Below are 19,927 nucleotides of genomic sequence, written 5' to 3'. Positions count from 1 at the left end.
CCACTGTCTGTATCACATGATGAAACCAAGCTGAGTAGCAGCGAGCTATTATGCTAGCTGGTGTTGTCAAAGCCGCTTTGAGGAACCACGTATCGAGGGACAGCAGTTTACCCCAACTCTCTGATAAGCAGTCACGAAGCCGTCGAGTCATTCACAAGTAAAAAACTACGTTTTTTGTGCCGAACATATTTTTAGGATTTGTATTGTTTGTGGCTATGGCTGAGCTCATTCCAAGCTGAACTTGTTAACGGGGAGTTTCTGTGTTATGCTAGCGCTAATAATGGCCTCCGGAAGCTAATATCACCATATCCTTGTTTATATTTCAGTGAAGTTTTTACTGATGAAATTATTAATTTTTAAAAGCCGCTTAAAGAAAATAGTTCCTTAACTAAATGCTGTTTTTATATAAATTACAAAGACATTTATTACCCCGTAGTTTGTGTTTTACGTCAAATGTAAACATTCAAGTTATTTGGCTAGCATCAGCTAAGCCTGTGGTCACAAATGCTTTGAATGTAACTGCAACTAGTTACTGTTTCAACTAAACATTGAGGTAGTAATTATTGGTATAAGTTAGTACTCGTTAGTAACAGTCGAACTCTTGTAATTAACTAGTTCAGTTTGTCAGAAGTTAGAAAGTTTGTTAGCTAATGTTCAATGCTAACATGATTGATTGAGGTAAAAAATCACAAATACTTCAAAAGTGTGGGCTCTCACTGTAAATAAAAAGGAGATCGTACCTTTTATTACATTAAATACTTATTCTCTCTTTGTTAGTTTTCCTCCTGTTTTTCTGGCTACCATGCTTTTGGGAATTGTAGTTTTTGTGTATTTAATTATAACATTTTGACTGGGCAACATTTTTTTCTCTGGTAGTCAGGAGGATACAAATACTAAACCTAAATCTGGACAATATTTGGAAAACATGTTAATTGAATAAATAAGTTTATAAGCAAATATGATCGTCTAAAATTGGACTTTTAAACTCAATGGTAATACAATACTCAGCAGTATCATTGCTATGTAGCTGTATCAATCTGTGTGTTAATTTGAAGTGACAGCTTCCAAATCATTCCCAGAAAAGCTTTAAAGTGTTTTTTTTAAATGTTTTGGGCTTGATGACCAACTCGGTGGGCTTGAGGTAGAGTGTCTGCCCTGAGACTGGTAGGTTGTGAGCTGAAATCCATGGTCGAGTCATACCAGAACTAAAAATGAGACCAGGTTCCGCCCTGCTTGACACTTGGCACTAAAGGGGTGGATTTGGGGGTTAAATGGTTCGTGTCTGCAGCTTTCCGCTCCCCCAGGGGATGGGTCAAATGCAGAGAATACATTTCACACAACTAGATGAGCGACAACTAATGAGACTTTCACTCAACTCAGTCTAAACCTTCTGGATGTCAGGGAATGCTGGAGATCCAGGTAAAGTGAACAGAGATGGAGACCCCCTTCTTGAGTCTGTGATGTCCCAAAGAGGCTGCATTAACATGCCAGCCCTTTAATACAGCATTGTTGCTGAATATGTTCTTTCAGAACAGCTGCCATTTATGGATTCATTTTTAGTGACTTCATTAAAATCGTTTTGCAGGATGTGATGGTTTAAATTTTGCATCCAGACAATTTGCAGAGAGCTTCTAGGGCGTTTATTAATAAAAAAAATAGGATTTGCTTATGTGAGTTTTTAAGATTTGAAAAATGGCCATATATATTTCATACAGAGAGCTCGTCCTTTAGCAACCTTTACAAAAGTCCTTGCATGCATTGGAAAACATCCAAAAAACAGCAGTTCTTTTAGAGAGGACTTTCTGCATACAGTATAAGGTGGGAGGGTTACTCAGCATTTTTTAAGACGGCGCCCTTTTTGCATCATTTTCACGTGTTTTGCAAATTTTTAACTAAAGTTTTTCATCAAATTGCTGGTTGTATGCTTTTTTTTTTTTTTACTTTTTACGTTACGTGTTGTGATTTTTGGTGTGTGCAGAGGTGATGTCTTATGGTCAGCACCACCCCACCCAGGGCTATTCTCGGAATATTTCTTTAGCCTTAAAAAGTGGATCTGCAGATTCAGAATAGAGCACTTCTGCTTCCCGTGTGTGACCTGCTGGGAAAATTCCTCTGAAGGTGGAAGCTGCGATGCCTGAAATGACTGAGTTCTTACTTTCACACCAAGCTGCTGCTGAATGGCCTTTTTGTTTTTGCTTGACTGGTTGGAGTTGCATCCGTTGTAGCTCTGCGACTCGCAGAGAGCAACATTTCCCATTCATTTTATGCTGACAGCTATTTAACTTGATGCTTGACTGTCACTGGATTAAAAAAAAAAAAAAGAAAACGCTTCTTTTGAGCTGTTACAAAACATCAGACAACACAGAATTACAGAAACCTGAAATGAGAAGCTGATGAAATTAATTGTGACTGATCAACAGAAAGAATACAGAGATGTTTATTGGAGGGCAGACTGAGGGTTCAAGCAGATGTGAAGGAGAATATTGTATCTTTTAAAGTCCCACTGCGATCATCCTTTGATCCACTGTGAAAGTGTTCCCAGTGGTCTTTTAATTACGATGATGCCGTTTTTTTGCCCAAATCCAAACAACTGTTGTTTTCTAGGACATAGTTCCTGAATGGGCATTTATGCCATGGTGCTCACACAGGACTAGCATGGAGGGTCTTCATCGTCGTTTTCATTTCCTACTGGTTACTAGCGCATGTCCACCACCTACTGTTGGAAGAGGCTTGGTGTCAAATGTTAAATTTGTGCAAATCTCACTAATTTTGCTCCAGGCTTTTTCTTTGACAGCTCTATTCCGATAAATGAATGACTCTGTGTCATAAAAATCCAGCCGGACACGAACCGTAATTAATCATTTCTCCTCCATGATCAATTTTCAAACAGTTGGTACTTGGGTGATTTAAAGGGGCGTCATCCACACATCACTACCAAATCCGAATCCCTGATTGGTCAAAGTTTGACCTGGTTTAATATTCAACGTGTGTTCAAAGTCTGCATGTTTTTTCATAGAAAAGCTTTGGATACAGAGGTGGAAATGTGTGTTTACATAGACTTGTCACTGGATGTAGGCGCTGGAAGGCGCGGTGCTGAGGGCGGCGTGAATGTACGCTAGCTTGAATCTCAGGCAGGACGGTTTGCGCTGCCCCTCCTTTTTTTTCTGAGAGCTCCCTGTTTACACACTCCCACACTAGCTTACAGCCTGTCACAACTCCAACCCAACATTAGCGGTGCAACAAACATAGATGTGCAATATTGGAGCTATTCAGATGTCCAGTCTTAACTTAGATGTCAGCTCAGATGAGGAAAACAAAGACGTGCATGGATGTAGTCGTCTACAAGTGGAGGAAAACTGCATTTTTTTCATCTGCTCCTGATTCACAACAATTTGAATAATGAAATACTCAGAAATGCTTTTTTTAGCTTAATTTTCTTTATATTATTATCTGAGAAATTCCACAAGAACATGTTAAGAACACCAAAAACCCCATCTCCATTGGACTGGGTCTTTCATTTTTAGTTTGAGTTTCAGGACTTGCGGTTTAATCTGCTCTCTAAAACAACCGCATATGAGTGTTTAGTGGCGCTGTCATGTGCATGCTAAAAGGTACAAAAATTACATAACTAGTCAGAGTCTGGTGAAGAAAAAGAAAGTATGGATTTTTGTTAGCACTTCCATTCCCAGCAGCCAGTGAAAACAGGCTCATGGACAAAGGTGACTGACTGATAAAAACAGGGAACATTGGACTCTAACAGTGAGATCAGGGTGGGGTTGACCGCGGGGGTCACCCACGAAGCTCAGAGGTTTTACAACTTGAAGAGTGAGAGTTGTCCGTTTCTCCCACTTCCTGATTTGTAACCACACTCGAAAAACCTTTTAGGGTTTGTTTTTAATCAACTTTTGAGTGATTTTGTTGTTTTTTTTAGTTTTTGTTTTAGTTTGTTTGGAGGCAAAATGCTCTCGTGTCTGCCTGTTGTAGGTTTCTTCTGTAACGTTATTTTAGAATGATTCTTGGGACTCTGAGAAATGTTTGGTTTGCTTTGTAAGCAGTTCAACTTTTCATGATTTGGCAAAAGAGAGGGGAGTTGAGGACAGCCTCTGCTTTCCCTGATTGGTTCCCACTGGCTTTCACCAAAAGTTACTCAAAGTTTAAAAGGCCAAAGCTGCCACAATGCGGCTAAGAGGAGCACAGGAATGACCAACAGTAACCTTTCTGGCTCTGCCTCTCCCTCCCTCTCCTGTTTTTTTTCCAATCTCCTGTAGGGCGCTGTAAAGTAAAAAAATAAAGAGGGGACTTCTGTCATATTCACACTCAAGATTTCAAGCCTTGAAAACGTCTGTAAATCGAGTCCCAGCAGATTGGAAAGCTGATTAGAAAAGGCTTTGTTTGGTCCGGCGGGGCAGAGCCATCGACAGACTGAGGCACAATGGAGAAGCCATAAACCATCACAGGTGAGTTAGTCCCTGCTGCACCTGTCACACCTGCTCTGCGAGACGCAGACATGGCTCTGTTTGTCACAGATCTGAAGGTTGTCAGTGCAGTGCTCTGCTGCACCACATGGCACAACCTACTCCACATCTGCTGTGGAGAGGTTCAGTTGTTAAGTTTCACTTTGAAACTTTTAGCCGTTATGTTTCAAACTCTGATATTCAACAAGGAGGTCAGAGGAGGAATTCTGGCTAAACGGAAATTAATTTAGTTCAGTATTTTTATGATTATGTAACACAAATACTCAACATCACAAGCTAGATTAACCAAGATTACCACACATTTACATTGAAAAGCAGCTAAAAACACATTAAAGCAAAAGAACTTCTATCTTTATTGAAGGACAACAGTTATTAGCATCAAAATGTTCTTTTCACTTATTTATACAGGGAGATCACACACCAGCATTCAATTATTTATATATGCATTCAATACAAGTAAAGGATTAAATCTAGGGATGCCCACAATTTGGTTTAAATCTCAATTTTTGGGTCACGGTTTTGTTTCGGTTTGATATAATAATAAACAGCAAAAAATTCAGAAAAATTCTCATTTCATTTGTAAGTAAATAAAATTGAAAAGAAAAATGATCAGTTGGCTTTTACTATGCCTAGTAAAAAGTATTAAGACAATAAACACTAAATCCTTCAATTCAGCACTTTCAATGTAAACGTACTGGTATGCAGTAAAGATGCAGCCTTTCCATTTTCCCTCCATTGGGTTCAATAAGGTCACATGGTTCTGCTTTTAACCAAGAATTGTGGCATTACTAATAAATAGGTATTTATATAGATTTACACATGCTAAAATAGCAGTATTGTTGTTATTAATAACTATCCTAATTATGATCACACTCATGCAAAACCGTAGCATACGTGGTGACACAGCTGGCTGTAATTACTGCAGCTGCATCACTATCATCACCGTCACACCTGATATCATTATCATTACTGGAATGATTGTCATTGTTTTTACCAACAATTATGTTCATAACAGCCATTTATATTCCATTTAGAGCTGAATTATTTATTCAAATTGCGCTTCTCTATGAGAAGAACACTCTTGCCAACATATATGCCAAATTACTCCACCACACTATTGTACATTATTTATTTATTTTTATTTTTTTAACCATGAAATGTTTTGATAATGTTTGCGCTGATCTGCTCATTGATGCAAATATGCATCAAACCACTTTGGCTCCAAAATGACCATAACTGACTACTTGAAAGTTAAAACAGGTCATTTATTTTCATAGCTGGAAATAAATCCTGGAGTCAGACCTGGTTTGTGCTGGAGGGGTTGCTGGTTCCCTTTTCAGATGACAAAACCAATATTTGACTAAGGAATTCTGCAGTAAAAAAAACATTTGTGTCCAATCCACAGCGTTGATTGTTGCAAATCCAGTCTTTACTCTGCAAGTAAGAAAGAATGCATTTGCATTAGTACTTAAGTACATAGACAAATAAAAGTCAGGCTTAAGGAAACCTGATAGCAGGCAGGCAGATTATTGCTGCTTTAAGCAACTGAATGACTTTTTCTGTCCTCTGTTTAGCTTCAATATTGATTTTTTTTAATTTTATTTATCACCTTTAGATAAACAGTCTACATATCTGATATGTATTATGCTGTCTAGTAATATATGATGTGTTGCTTTATGATCCATCATCTAAAGGTTTATTATCAGTTATTAGTTTATCTGGAAAAGTTTGAGTTTGGGGTTTGTTGCTTCAGCCCTCGTGCTTCAAAATTGTGTATTGTTTCCTGCAGACTGACTAAGAATAGCCGAGCATCATGCTTTTGTATCTGCTGAGTCAGGTTCCTGAAAAAAAGCACATGACAGGTTTTCGTTTCTGCTTTTAAAAAAAAAAAAAATCTTCTGGGCTCTGCTGTGCTCACCTTTTTGTGAAAGCAGAAAATGCTCTTATTGAAATGCTGGATGAGAAGCTTCAGGCGGAAAACAGTGAGCCTTTTCTTGTGGAAGTGATGCAATCCTCTGTCGTAAATGATTGCTTGTTTATTTGATTGCACAGGTGCATGTTGGTTTCGTAATGACAAGCTGCTGTGCAGAAGATGTCCACGCTGTCTGTGACTGATATCCCAGATGTTGGTCATGGTAAGACGAACTGTTTTCTTCATTTCTACTGACATAAAAGTGTAAAGTAGGAGTTTGCTGCTTTCTCGTTTTACTGTTTTTGAAAGGTAATACATCCTTTGGGATGTATTATTTAAAAATCTTTTTTGTAAACGACTTAACCAGGATGTCTTGTTCTCAAATCTTCCCGGTATTCTTGCTGCATTTAAAATGCTTGCGTGAATGGTATAGATTTATAAAAGCAGGAGTATGCGCCATGTTACAGACTGCTTTGAATTCATTGACTGGTCTTCCGTCAGAGGAGAGAAAGGGGTTTGATGGGACGTCTGAGCTGCAGCTGGACTGCATGGTTGAGGAGAGCAGTGGCGGCATGAGCGTGAAGCCCGATGACCTCCAGTCACTGACTGAGCTCCCCCAGCCGGACGACTTCCCCGTTCCCGCTCGAAACGGCCCGTCTAAAATGAGCAGCGCCCTGCTGGTGGAACCAAACGATATCAAGCTGGATCCAGCTGCAGGAGACACGTCTGTCAGCATAGGTATGGGGGGGTGGGGGTGTTCTCTGAGAATAAAGAGTTAATCCTTTGTTTTTCTAAATGTCACTAAATGAGTCATCCCTTTAGAAAGGCAGCTGACCGGTTGGACAGCAGCTGCAGGCCAGTTATTTTCCATGACAATTTTGAAAAATGAGCATCAGGCTGGTCATATTTTGGAACTGTAGCCGCAGTCCAGACTGAACTTAGTTGTTCATCCACATGTGCTCTGATCAGCAGGAGGCTCCTTTTATCTGCTGCTCTCTTACAAATAGAGACACTCAGCAGTGGGTTCTGGGTCAGCCACATTTGAGGCGGGATATGATGCAATCCAGCACGCTGCGGACATCTGTTGGGGTTTTATATATAGTAGCTGTGTTTATATGTGTTTTTTTTCCGTTAGTAAAGCGGGTCTGTAAAGAGCAAAAGAGGGAAAAAGTGACAATTTACTGATAGAATATAGTCTGCATGCAGCCATGCACAACTCCTGAGGATTTTTCCATCATCTGGAATGTACCTTAAAGACCCCCTCTGATGAAAATGGTGTTTTTAACAAGTTCTCTGGCATTTTTCTGAGGATGGAGGACCCTTATAAAGAAAATTTACCTCAAAATTGCAATTTCTGAGAACTTTTTTATTCAAATTGTTGTGAATAAGACAACGATTGGAAAAGATTGTATTTGTGACGTAGAAAATACGCTGGGCGGGCCACTAGCTCCCCCCCACTCTGAGCTGTCAGCAAAGGGGGGGGGGGGTGTCCAGGCCGCAACTCAGAGGTGAATTTCTAATGAGCTGCCGCCGCTCTGCAGAGACTATGTTCTTGTAAACGCTGCAGATTTTTTTTTTCAATTTTGGTTAAAAACAGCCTAATCATAATTGAAAGATCAGTGGGAACACTTTTACAACAGATCAAAGGATAATCAGGGTGGGACTTTAAACAGACAGGGTCAGAGCAGAAGAGCTGAGAGAAAGTGTTTGACCTCCACATGTCAGCTGGTGTAGTTTTTGTTCTTCAGACGATCAAAGTGGTGGTCAGAGGCTTCATGAGGGACCTATGGGGTCCAACAGTTCTGCAAATGGAGAGAAGCTGTTGTTGTGTTTTGCTGCCACTTAGAGGAAGATTGAGATATTTGGGGGGGGGGGGGGGGGGTAATGGAATTTGTTTTTTTGCAGTAGAAGAAGAGTCTAGAATGTGCATCATGTTCTAAGAATGTTGTGATGCCTTTAACGCTGGGGGGGGGGGGGGGGGGGGGGGGGGGGGGTTGCACACAGAGGGAAAACAACTAGGAGCTGCAGAGGATGTGAACAGGTAGAGGGGCGGGGCTTAGACTCACTGCTTATGATTCCAGACCCGCAACAAACTAACAGCTGCTTTCTAATAAAAAATAGTTGTCATCCATTAAATTAATAAAATTTATTGGGTTCACTGGATTTAAAAAAAAATAGGAAGGAGTCTGCATCGCTGTGCTTTCATTTCTGTGGGAAACTGATCCAAATGGCTCTTTGAGCGGGACAGGTGACCGACCCCTGGCCCAGAGCATCAACTAATTTACCAGTTGTTTTCCATGAGATCGGCTAATCATCAGATGGTTTATATCAGCCAATTATCACGCTGGTCCTTCCTGCCACCGTGCGACCTCCAAATGAGCCCGGACATCCACTGACCGGTGTCCAAAAATCACCTGGTTGCTGTTTGATTTGAACTTTTCTTAAAACCTCGGTGGCCGCCGCAAAACCATCTGCCAGATTTCCTGTTGGGTTTGTGACTGTAGTCTAAATATGAGCCTTGCATGGTTAAAAACCCCTAATGTCACAAAAAAGTATTTAGGATTTTAGGTTACAATTTCAAAAGTCAAAGTTCGTTTTTGTTGTCGTTTTTGTTTTGTCGTTTTCACGACACTCCGGAGCAGAATATAACAGGAAAGGCAGAGAAGCATTCAATGCAGAAGTCACATGTCAGACTGCAGCACTTTTATATTCTATGCATTTTTGCTGCTGTCTGCTAACGCAATGAAAGCAAAGATTTCTCTGCCGGCGGTGTTCATGGAAACAACAGCCTGCCTTACAATCGGCAAGGGAAAAGTTGAGCACAGATAAAGAGACTTGGAGCTGCTGAGAAGGACTGTCTGGGTTTTCAGTATTAAAGATCAGCTTTATCAACCAACTTCCAATCAAAAACACAGCATTCATATTTCCTGCTGGGATGCTTCTGTGTAGTTCTGAAATTTTCTCCGGATATTCGAAGCAGCTTGTGAAAATGCAAATGTCTAACTTTGCAGCTGAAATGAATTCAGATAGGAGGTTTATTGCCTGTTTATCGTCTGCAGAAAGGAAGCAGCCCAGTCCTTTCTCATCAATTCAACTTCATATGAAAATATTTGATAGCAGGAATCAACAGAATTTACATCAATTTAAAAACTTTCATGGCTGCAGTGCATATGTGGGGGTAAAAAAAGATCTGTTTCATTTAACCCTTTAACACTGGAGATGACTTGCCTTCTTTGAACAATCGTAAAGCTTCCCACTTCAGAATCAGTTGGAATTCTTTTCATTACAATCAAAAAGTTGCGATAATTCAAAGAGCGTCAACACTGGGCGCTAAATTAAGCTGAAGTTATTCAAGCAGGTCTATTGTTGCTTTCTGAATGTGTAGATGGTCAGCCTGTGAAGAGGAAGAAGGGCCCCGCTCCAAAGATGCTGGGAAACGAGGTGTGCAGCGTCTGTGGGGACAAAGCCTCTGGTTTCCACTACAACGTGTTGAGCTGCGAGGGCTGCAAGGGCTTCTTTCGCCGCAGCGTCATCAAAAGCGCCCAGTACTCCTGCAAGAACAACGGCCGCTGTGAAATGGACATGTACATGCGCCGCAAGTGCCAGCAGTGCCGCCTGCGCAAGTGCCGGGAGGCCGGCATGCTGGAGCAATGTGAGTTTCAAGGCATTATAGAGCTGCTTGTTTGTTTCAGTTTTAGTTAAAAGTGTGTGAACCACCGTGCCCTCTAGGTGTGCTTTCTGAAGAACAAATCAGACGGAAAAAGATGAAAAAGCAGCAGGAAGAGGAAACGGCTCGCACGTCCACTGTGGTCACTCCCACGCCTCCACAGGAAGCAGCAACGCTTGATCCCCAGCAGCAGGAGATGATTGAGAAGCTGGTGGCCATGCAGAAGCAGTGCAACAAAAGGTCTTTCCTGGATCGGCCAAAAGTGACGGTAAAAGGAACTCAGAACACATTCATTAAAAACAGAAATCTCTCACCTACCTTCAGACAGTTCAAAAAATGAACTCCTATCTTTTTTTATTATTATTGCAGCCTTGGCCACAAAGTCAGGACCCCCAAAACCGAGATGTGCGCCAGCAGCGATTTGCCCACTTCACTGAGCTCGCCATCATGTCAGTTCAAGAGATTGTGGATTTTGCGAAGCAGCTCCCCGGTTTCCTGGAACTCACGAGAGAAGATCAGATCGCGCTGCTAAAGACATCCACTATAGAGGTTTGTTGTTGATCTGCAGTGGTGACAGCTGTCACTAGCTGTGTCTTTTTACAACCAACACTAGTAAAGTGAATATTTAATGAAGACTGTGACATCACAGCACCTGCCTGAACGCCCTCTCGCCATTTTGGGAGTCAGATTGTTGGGGTCTAACGACAGCCGATGATGTTGTGTCGATCTTTTGTTGTTAATTCGACTGTCTGCCTTTGTCAGTTCCTTCCGTGTTGTCGGCCAGACAAAATAAAGGGCTGAAAGGTCTGCTACAGATCAGAATTCTTACGGAGCCCCTCCCCCTACTGCAGCGAGGCCGCGAGGAAGAGGTCGCAGTGTGCTCATCAAAGGACTGGGTTACATATAATAATGATATAGTCCTATAGATTGACAAAATACAAAAAAAACACTCATATACCAACAAGTCAATAAGCATCAGCAGCTTAATGTTGCAATTATATTTTATCCACATGGTTCGGGTGAGGATGACGAAGACTGACAGAGAATCAAACAGCTCAGGAACATTCAGGCTCTGCAGGAACATGTGGTGCTGCTTCCTCACATTTGTATGTTTTTGGGGAAAATTTGTTTTTTTTCTTTAAAAACAAAGAAAATACCGGATGTCACTGGATAAACCCAAACAGAACCCATCCCTAAATGTGTATCACTTTGAAGACAAATTAAATGTGTAACCATAGGAATATCACGCACAAAATGTTCATTCTGCTGGCGTCCTCAGGCTGCCACTCTTTCCGTTTGACCATGGCGATCCATCGTTTTCAGGCGTCCGTAAAAAGAGACGCTTGAACTTGGAGTTTTTCTGTAGTTGTGATAACCAACAGCAACGCTCTTGGACCATGATCTATTTCTCTACACCAAAGTCACAGATTTTACCCGTCTTGTGTATCAAAACAATGCGTGCTTGACTCCCAAAATGGCGGAAAATGGCGTGCAAATCACCATTTACCATCATTTACTATGATGCAGAACGAGTTGGTAAAATCTTCTTTTCTTTGCAGCTAGTAAAAGCTTTCAGTAACTGTGAAAGTTGTGTGTTTTTGTCTGGTGTCTGTGTTTCACACTGTTATATCTTGGTCTTCCTCAGATTATGCTGCTGGAAACGTCTCGGCGATACAATCCTGCAATCGAGAGCATCACATTTTTGAAGGACTTTAGTTATAATAAAGAGGACTTTGCAAAAGCAGGTGCAGTTGCTGAATTTTTGATATGTTCAGTGAACTTTGTTGTGTCATGTGAAACTGGTTTGTTTCCTTGTTTCCAAGACATTTGTTCTTGAAAGTCATTTGATTTTTTTTCCTAAAGAAACAGAAACTCTCATTCTGGAGCTGCGTCATATTCCTTTCAGTAAAGAAGGTTCTCTCTTGCTTTCTCTTTTTGCTAGGACTTCAGTTTGAGTTCATAAATCCTATATTTGAGTTTTCAAAAGGAATGAACGACCTGCACCTGGATGAGGCCGAATATGCCCTACTCATCGCCATCAACATCTTTTCTGCAGGTTTGCATCTCATTTCTCTGTAGTTTGACTGAAATGGAAGCACAGGCTGGATGGAGTAACGCGTCCTGCCAAACGTCTGCCGTAACCTTTGTGCTCGTTTTGTTGATCAGACCGGCCGAATGTGCAGGACCACGACCTGGTGGAGAGACTGCAGCAGCCGTACGTGGACGCCCTGCGCTCTTACATTATGATAAAGAGACAAAATGCAAGTATCCACATCTACTGCTGCTGTCATAATAAGCAGAATTGTTTTGATTGGTTGAGATGTCCCACTCCGAGTCATTAGATGTTTAGAATCTGCCGACTCAGATTGTCCCAGAATTTTAGTTTATTAACCTTCTTTTATCATTTAACTCCTAAACACAGCACTTCTGTGAAGTAGCTTGAATAATCAAGCAAAATAGTTTAACTATCAGCTAGAAAAAATAGTTAAGTATTAACTAGTAAAAATGGGTGATGATTAGTCATGTGACTAACTTTTGTATCTTCAGAGCTATGGAATATTTTTGGTCAGATATAATTTATATTTGCATTCAAAATTAATAACTTACTTTTTAGATTGTTGCTGTAGCATGAATATGATGATGAGTTTTCATGACTGGATCATATCAGTGGAAGCATTTATTACTTTTGGTTGCTTTTCAGAGATTCGGGATTTCTTGACCACCTTTTCCCGGAGCTTTCCCTTTAGTGACGGTCCCTTAGCAGCTGTCCCACTGCTGTCTCTCCATTTAATTCTCATTGGAAAAAAAATGCCTTAGGAAATTATGGAAGCATAGTTGACTCATATTTCAAAATAGAAGTCAATATCGGAAATGCTTTATCATTTTCACAATACAGCCGAAAGGTTGACTCAAAACTAAAATGAAAAATCAATCTGCCAAATGGCTTTTTCTTCTTCTTTTTTTCTAACTTATTCTGTCCAACAACTGAGCAACCAGCCTTTTGTGCTGGACAGGGTTTACTTTGGTTATGTGTCTTCTGAAAAACCAGGGTGTATATTTGTATAAACCCCTTTTTGTTGTGTTTTTTTTAAACTTTTTTTTCTATTTATCTGTTACATTTTATGTTTTAAATATATATTTTCTTATTTTTTAAACAGAGGGAAGAGAGAGGGAAAAATGTGAAAAAGGGGGGCGGATAAAAAAAGAGAGAGAGGGGGGTAGAGAGTAAGGGGATACAAGTGCCAAGTTACTAATTTGAGAAGGTTATGATTTTAAGCTTCGTAATATTTATGATAGATCTGCAGAAAGGCAGATCCAAGGGGGAAATTCTGACACTAAGCTGAGCGGCAGGTATCTGGAGGAGGGATGAAGCAGACAGGGAGCAGTGTGACGGTTTGCACGTGTAGGTGGAGCTACATGCACGTTGCCAAAGCGAGCCATGTGGTCATTTGGGGAACCAGGTCCTCCCCAGCCCGACCAGCCAGATCAGGAGAGGGGGGGACAAAAGTGAAAAAGCATTTCCGTTATTGACTTATTTTAAACAAATGAGACAGATGTGCTTCCATAGGAAATGACGCTGTTTGCATTAAGACAAAGCGATAAAGAGACTTACTGTCAGTTTTAAACGTTCACTAAAAGGATTTTTGAGCCCGGAAGGCTGAATCTGTGAACATCATGCTAACTTTATGGGATTGTTTTTGTGCGCCTCCTGCTGAAACTAGTGCCGCATTTTCCTTTGTTTTACCGCAGTAAAAGGTCGAGATCCGTTCATGATACGCATGAGGGTCGATCTGTAATAATACGCTTGAAATATACAGCACTGATCATAATGAGAATGACATACATATCGGATCCTTGATCGGGATGCAACATCTGAATCTGATCAAGTCTGAAACCACACGATTGAGCCAGATTTCCCATCAAGTGATCAGATTAGGACGTTCCTACTTTAAACCCACTGAGGTCATTTGAAATCTTTCTTTTACACTTGAGGGGTTTCAGAAACTGTAAATATGCAGATACTTTATGTTGAGTAGTTAGATTCCTGGAATCAGACTAAAGTCCCTCTCCAAAAGTATTATCTGCTTTAAAAAGCAGCATAAAACAGTTATTGTAATCCTGCATTCCTTTTTCTTCTGAATCTTTGGAGATATCTGGGCAGGAAATCGGATCATTTATTCTTTGCACTTTTGTTGAAACGTTTCCCATCATACCGACGTGATGATCATCATAAATTTTGTTTCCGGGTTTTTCTTTTTTCAGGATCACTTGATGTTTCCCCGTATGCTAATGAAACTGGTGAGCCTTCGCACATTAAGTAGCGTTCACTCGGAGCAGGTTTTCGCCCTTCGCCTTCAGGACAAGAAGCTTCCCCCACTGCTGTCGGAAATCTGGGACGTCAATGAGTGACTGCAGATCAGTTGGCCTCCTTTGAACTTTATGAACGCTGACATGGACATCCCACCCAGCCACCGCACTACTGACTCATTCTTGTTGAGGGTCGGTCATTGATTTGAGGTTTATTTTTAATTTTTTTCATTCTTTTGTGAAGGAGAAGAGCATCTTTACCTCCTGGATCTCTGAGAGATTCCTCACAAAACTTTATGTTTGGGATAAACTGAAGAAAATGTGATCATCCGGCTTTTCCGCTGCTGCTCTCTCTGAGTTTGAAATTCCTCACAAACTGGTCTGTACCCTTCCTCCCACAATTAAAATCCGAAATCACTGAGCTAAGACTGTCACGAACAGCGTTAGGGAGTCACCTCGACCACAAAGGATCGGTTACTGCAGGAGGAGGATTCTGAATAATTCAAGTGGACTTTTACCTGCTGCTGGCTTTGGTGGCAAGAAAGCTGTGCAGCTGCTGAGTTCTTGGAATTAGAGTCAAAAGTTGGATCTTCAGAGCATCCCACTTTGACTTTAAAATAATTTTTTTCGTGATTGCTTATCAAGGTTTTACAAATACACCACAAAAGAAAAGAAAAAACCAAACGACTACTTATATCAATATTCTAAATTCCTCATAAGTTCCACAAAGCAGAAAGAATGAATGAATGAATGTGTGTTCTTCATCCATCTCCTGGTGGATGAGATGGACCGAAGCCTCGACACCAGCATGTTGGATTACTCATTGATGCAGTAGATATATAAAGCTTTGCCGTTTTTAAAGTGTTCTTTTTCTTTTTATTATTCATGCTCCGCATGAATAAATGCTTTTAAGTCACTAAATCTGTTTAGGAAAGTTCATATTCGTAAAGATCCGGAGTGTTTATTTTTAGAAAAGATAATGTTTCCCATTCTAAAGCTGCGGGTAGTTTAAGCCTCTTGGAAAGGCTCCTAACTTACAAAAAAAACACATCTTAATTGCAGAACAGCAGTACATGTAAAATGTACTGCTTGAAAAACAGCAGTTTAGTTACAGCCGCAATGTAATATTGTGGATGAGAGTGAAAAACTGAAACTCAAGCAAACAACTCTTAATGCTACTTAAGCATGTTCATATTTATTTATTGTGTTAAATTCAGTTTTCTGTGGGTAGTTTTTTTTTTTTTTTAATTAAAACTACACTGTTTGTTCATCAGAAATGCCCAAAGAAAACTGCGGTAATTTCAGATTGTGTTTTCAAGTCCCACTCCGATCATCTTTTGATCGAGTTCAAGTCTTCTTAGTGGTCTTTTATGCCGTTTTCGACCAAAACTGGAAAAAAAACGGTGTAATTTTCTGGGAAATAGTTTCTGCAGAGCGGCAGGAGTTCATTCAAAATTCACCTCTGAGTTGTGGACGGGCCTGTTGGTGTAGAGTAAGCCTGCTCCCCTTCCCATCATCCATCTGTTTACACTCTCTCCCACTAGCTTACTGCTCCTCACACCCTCAACCTAACTTGACTTGTCCAACAAATATGGCGAGAAATATTGGAGCTATCCAGCCGTACAGTTTCAAGCTAAATGCCAGCTCACGTGAGCCAATAAGGCTCGTGGCTCGCCCATAGTCGTTTCTACATTACAACCACAAGTTTTTTCTAACTGCTTTTTTTTCATCTGCTCCTGAATCACGCTGATTCGAATAAAGAAATACTTAGAAATGCCATTTTAAGCTTTATTTTCTTTATATGTATATGTCCTCCATCATCAGAAAAACTCTGAAAACAGAAAAACATGTTAAAAATACCAAAAATGACGACTTTTGTCGGAGTGGGTCTTCAAAACAGCCAATCCAGCTCTGTTAGGTGAGAAAAGTGAGTCCCACTGTCGGTGCAATCGTGAGAGGTAAACAAAAGCAACTCCCTAACCTGCTATTATATGATTTAGTCTTTCTCTTAAATACACAAGGGACCTTTTTTTGGGTGAGTTTATATTTACCTATTCCTCTTTTTCATGTATGCTGTGTATTTATCTTTACGCAAGAAACGAACAGGAAAAAAATTTGCAAGAGTTTATAATTGCACGTGAATGCATACAATAATGAAACCCTATTTTTCAAACCCAGATGTGAATAAACCACTTCAGTGCACTGATACAGGGAAGTAGGTGCTACGAAATGTATTTTTAACACTTCATAATGAGATGAACAAATCACCATCAGTCAAACTCTACGTGAGATCCCTCCTTAAAAATGAAAAACATTTTCTTTACCTGGATTCACACAGAAAATGAAAGAAATGAATCCTTTATCCATTTCTCTGTGACTTAATTGTGCCTCACAAACATAATTTATTATGAATGAAATGGAACACTTTACTGCAAATTATTTTTAACTGGCCAAAAAAATAAAAAAATCTGTTTATTAGTTGAAGAAGGATGATTAGCAGCTTTGAATGGTTAAAAAAAAGTATTCTTATAGAGAGCAGAAGACTCAGTATGAAGTCAGGATAGCTTAATGGTTTGGCTCCATTTCTGGGTAAAGCATAGATTTTTGTTTTTACAATTGTCAAGAATTATTTTAGTTTTGACATACTTGAAACAATTTAATGTTAATAATATATATTTTAAAACTATTTAACTTCAGTATCAGGGGTAAATGTTTCAGCTTTTCAACGAATTCAGATACCTTTAACCGATAACACAGGCACAAAAATATTTGTCTTTAATCCTGATTATTTTTTTAATATGACTTTAGTTGTGACCTGAGCACAAACTAGAGTGATATTTTCTTTTCTACCTGCATGTCACGGGGTGTTATGTACTTTTTAACCAATTCATGATGTCTAGAACTTGGGCCATTTCATCATGACCATCTAATTGTACATAATTGACTTTTTCACTTTGGTTTAATCTTCCTGTTTTTCTCTGTAGCTGTGTGAGCACTCATTAAATTCTTTGTTTTTTAACATGCACCTTACAGACATGAAGAGTGGATGTGGGAGAAACCCACTGAGCTCCTTTCACAACCATTCATTAATGGTCTACTTTAGGCTGCAGAGTAATCCAACAATATTTCTCTTTTTTTATTTCTTTTTTATATATAAAATTTCTTCTTGTTTTTCCTTAAAGCACCTTCAGCACAGACAACAATGCAGTATTTCCTCACCACTGGAGGCAGTCGCTGTAGTTCAACATCACAGCTGCTGCTTCAGTTTGTTGCATTGCTAATTCAAAAACTGCTTGAAAACCATAGAAGTGAATTTTGCATAGAAAGGTTCAAAACGGACGCATCAACACTGATAAATCAGCTGCATCATGTCATGTTCTACATAGGCCGCACTGAACCTCTTGCCTTTCTTCGTAAACTTAAGTTTAACATGCGTTTGTCCTTGACGTAACACGTTAATACTTTTATTTTGGTGGAAAAATTAGATTAACAATGCCATTCTAAAATTGTGATTTTTCTACATGTATTCTCTTAATTTGTTTTCAGAGTTTAATTTTTGTATCCCCTCTTAAGGAGAATGTGGGGTTTGCTTTTTGGTTGTTGGTTTTTTGTTTGTTTTTTGGCAAGGTTACTGGCCAAACACTAACCAGTTAACTTCTATTCGAGACTTTGAGAGTGAATTATTCACCCTGGTTTCATCTGATTTCCACTGACAAAAGAAAAACAGTAGATCTGAAAGTGTAAATGTGCTTTATGACTAACAGCAAAAAAGACAAATCTGTCATTGACTCTTAAAGGTTTGTGTTAATTCTGTAGGTTTCAAAGGTAATTGTACTGTATATACTGTAATTGTGACTTCTGATCTCATGTCTTTGATGGGTGATGCTGTAAACATTGATATATAAATAGAGATTCAAGACTATTTTAATACTTGTAACCTCTGAAGAACTTGTTTTTGTATGTACAGTATAAATTAAAACTGCTGTAATGCTGATATGTTTGGGTTGACTTCTTTATGTGTTTCACACGTGGTCCTCAGACAGAAGAAAATACAGTTAAGACAGGATTCAAACTTTAAAAACGTCTCATTTTGACTCAACTTGGTTTTGCTTTATTGGTTTATTTCTAACAATAAAGGAAAAAAAAGACAAAAATAAAAAAGCTAGGCACATCAAACCTAGTTAAAATATTAAGTCATACATTGATTGTAAAATAAATAAACAAAAATAAGAGGATGGTGTCCTCTTTATAATATGGTATCTCCTAACTATTAATAGACATCTTTGCACTGATATATACTGCACACACCATACTGAATCCTTTAGATATCCTTTTTTTACATGATTGCCATAATCCAGTTCTTAATATCTGTTCATTGTCATTGATACTTTATCAGCCCAAGTGCAGATTATCTATTAAGTAACAGAAGAAGGGATTATTGATACATGATAAGAAAAGAATATTACACAATTCCAGAAAACCTTTTTACAGTAGGGTGTACAGCCACAACCTACATTTTGCAAATATTGCACTGATGAAAATTGGTCATACATGAATATACGTGGAAAAACTGTGTAAAGTTGTGGTCTTTCACATTAAATTTTAACAAATGTTGCACAAATGAACTCTGTTAAAACCACAGAAAAAGTTCTAATAAACCACGCAAAGAACACACAAATCAATGAGTTTGGATTTTTGTTTTCCATAAATGATCTGTTTCATGTCTTTTACTAAATGATAATTAAAGAGGTTTTTACTAAACAGACATCCTCTATATTTTTCTGATTTGACCTTTCCTGACCACTGAATGATAGAAATGTTTCCCGTCTAAAACAGGTCACATGCATTTTTAGTTAAATTTAACATGAGATTAAGATTACACAGCAGAATATTGGCAACAACATAAAAGAAGAAATAAATAAACAAATATATAAGAAAAAAGCTATAAATGTATGCTTCAACAAGTTGTAATTGACAAGCAAAAGGTAATGCTTTTTGAAAGAAGAATGGAATAGAATAGAATACAATGCTTTATCGTCATCATACAAGGAGCACACCAAATTTAAAAGCTGCCATCATGTTAAGGTACGTCTGGAATCCTAAGAATAATCTATTCAATTTAATTTTATTTGTATAGCCCAAATTCCCAACAGCAGTTGTCTCAATGGAAACAGTAATTTAAAAAGTAAAACATAAAATAAAAAGGATCATTTACCTCATGGTAAGGAAAAACTCCTAAAAAAAACGGATTCCGGAAAAAATGAAGAAACCTCAGGGGTGTCCACATGAAGGAGGGATCCTCCCCCAGGACGGACAGGGGATGTACCAGAACTCATAGAGAAGAATGAACTTATCTAACTCTACAACTACAAGTTTAAAGTCCAGCAGATGAGCTTCATCCAGACAGAGTTGGGGGGACTGCCGGGGGCGCGAGACGAGCCAGAGGCATAGCCAGAATCCACAGCCAAGAATAAAAGATAATTAAAAAAAAAAAAGAATCTGTGCTTTAATGTCACATTTAGCTTTTAAAATGTTTCAACAATACAATCAAACTTTACCTGTAAA

General features: G+C 39.2%; 1 protein-coding gene across 1 annotated transcript; it reads left to right on the top strand.

Annotated features, from left to right (window-relative positions):
- Positions 1-18,356, top strand: nr1h3 (nuclear receptor subfamily 1 group H member 3). The gene is made up of 11 exons (XM_023952638.1): positions 1-157; positions 4,269-4,457; positions 6,528-6,610; positions 6,889-7,125; positions 9,773-10,039; positions 10,117-10,322; positions 10,424-10,603; positions 11,700-11,799; positions 11,997-12,110; positions 12,221-12,315; positions 14,318-18,356. Exons 3-11 carry the CDS (start codon positions 6,568-6,570, stop codon positions 14,462-14,464), a joined length of 1,389 nt encoding a protein of 462 aa, XP_023808406.1. The 5' UTR covers positions 1-157; positions 4,269-4,457; positions 6,528-6,567; the 3' UTR covers positions 14,465-18,356.
- Positions 18,357-19,927: the final 1,571 nt, after the last annotated feature.

The sequence above is a fragment of the Oryzias latipes genome, chromosome 3, assembly GCF_002234675.1.
Source record: "Oryzias latipes chromosome 3, ASM223467v1".
In the NCBI taxonomy this organism is placed as follows: Eukaryota; Metazoa; Chordata; class Actinopteri; order Beloniformes; family Adrianichthyidae; genus Oryzias; species Oryzias latipes.
Note: the sequence above shows the minus strand (reverse complement) of the source record. Positions and strands in the feature narration are given on the sequence as shown.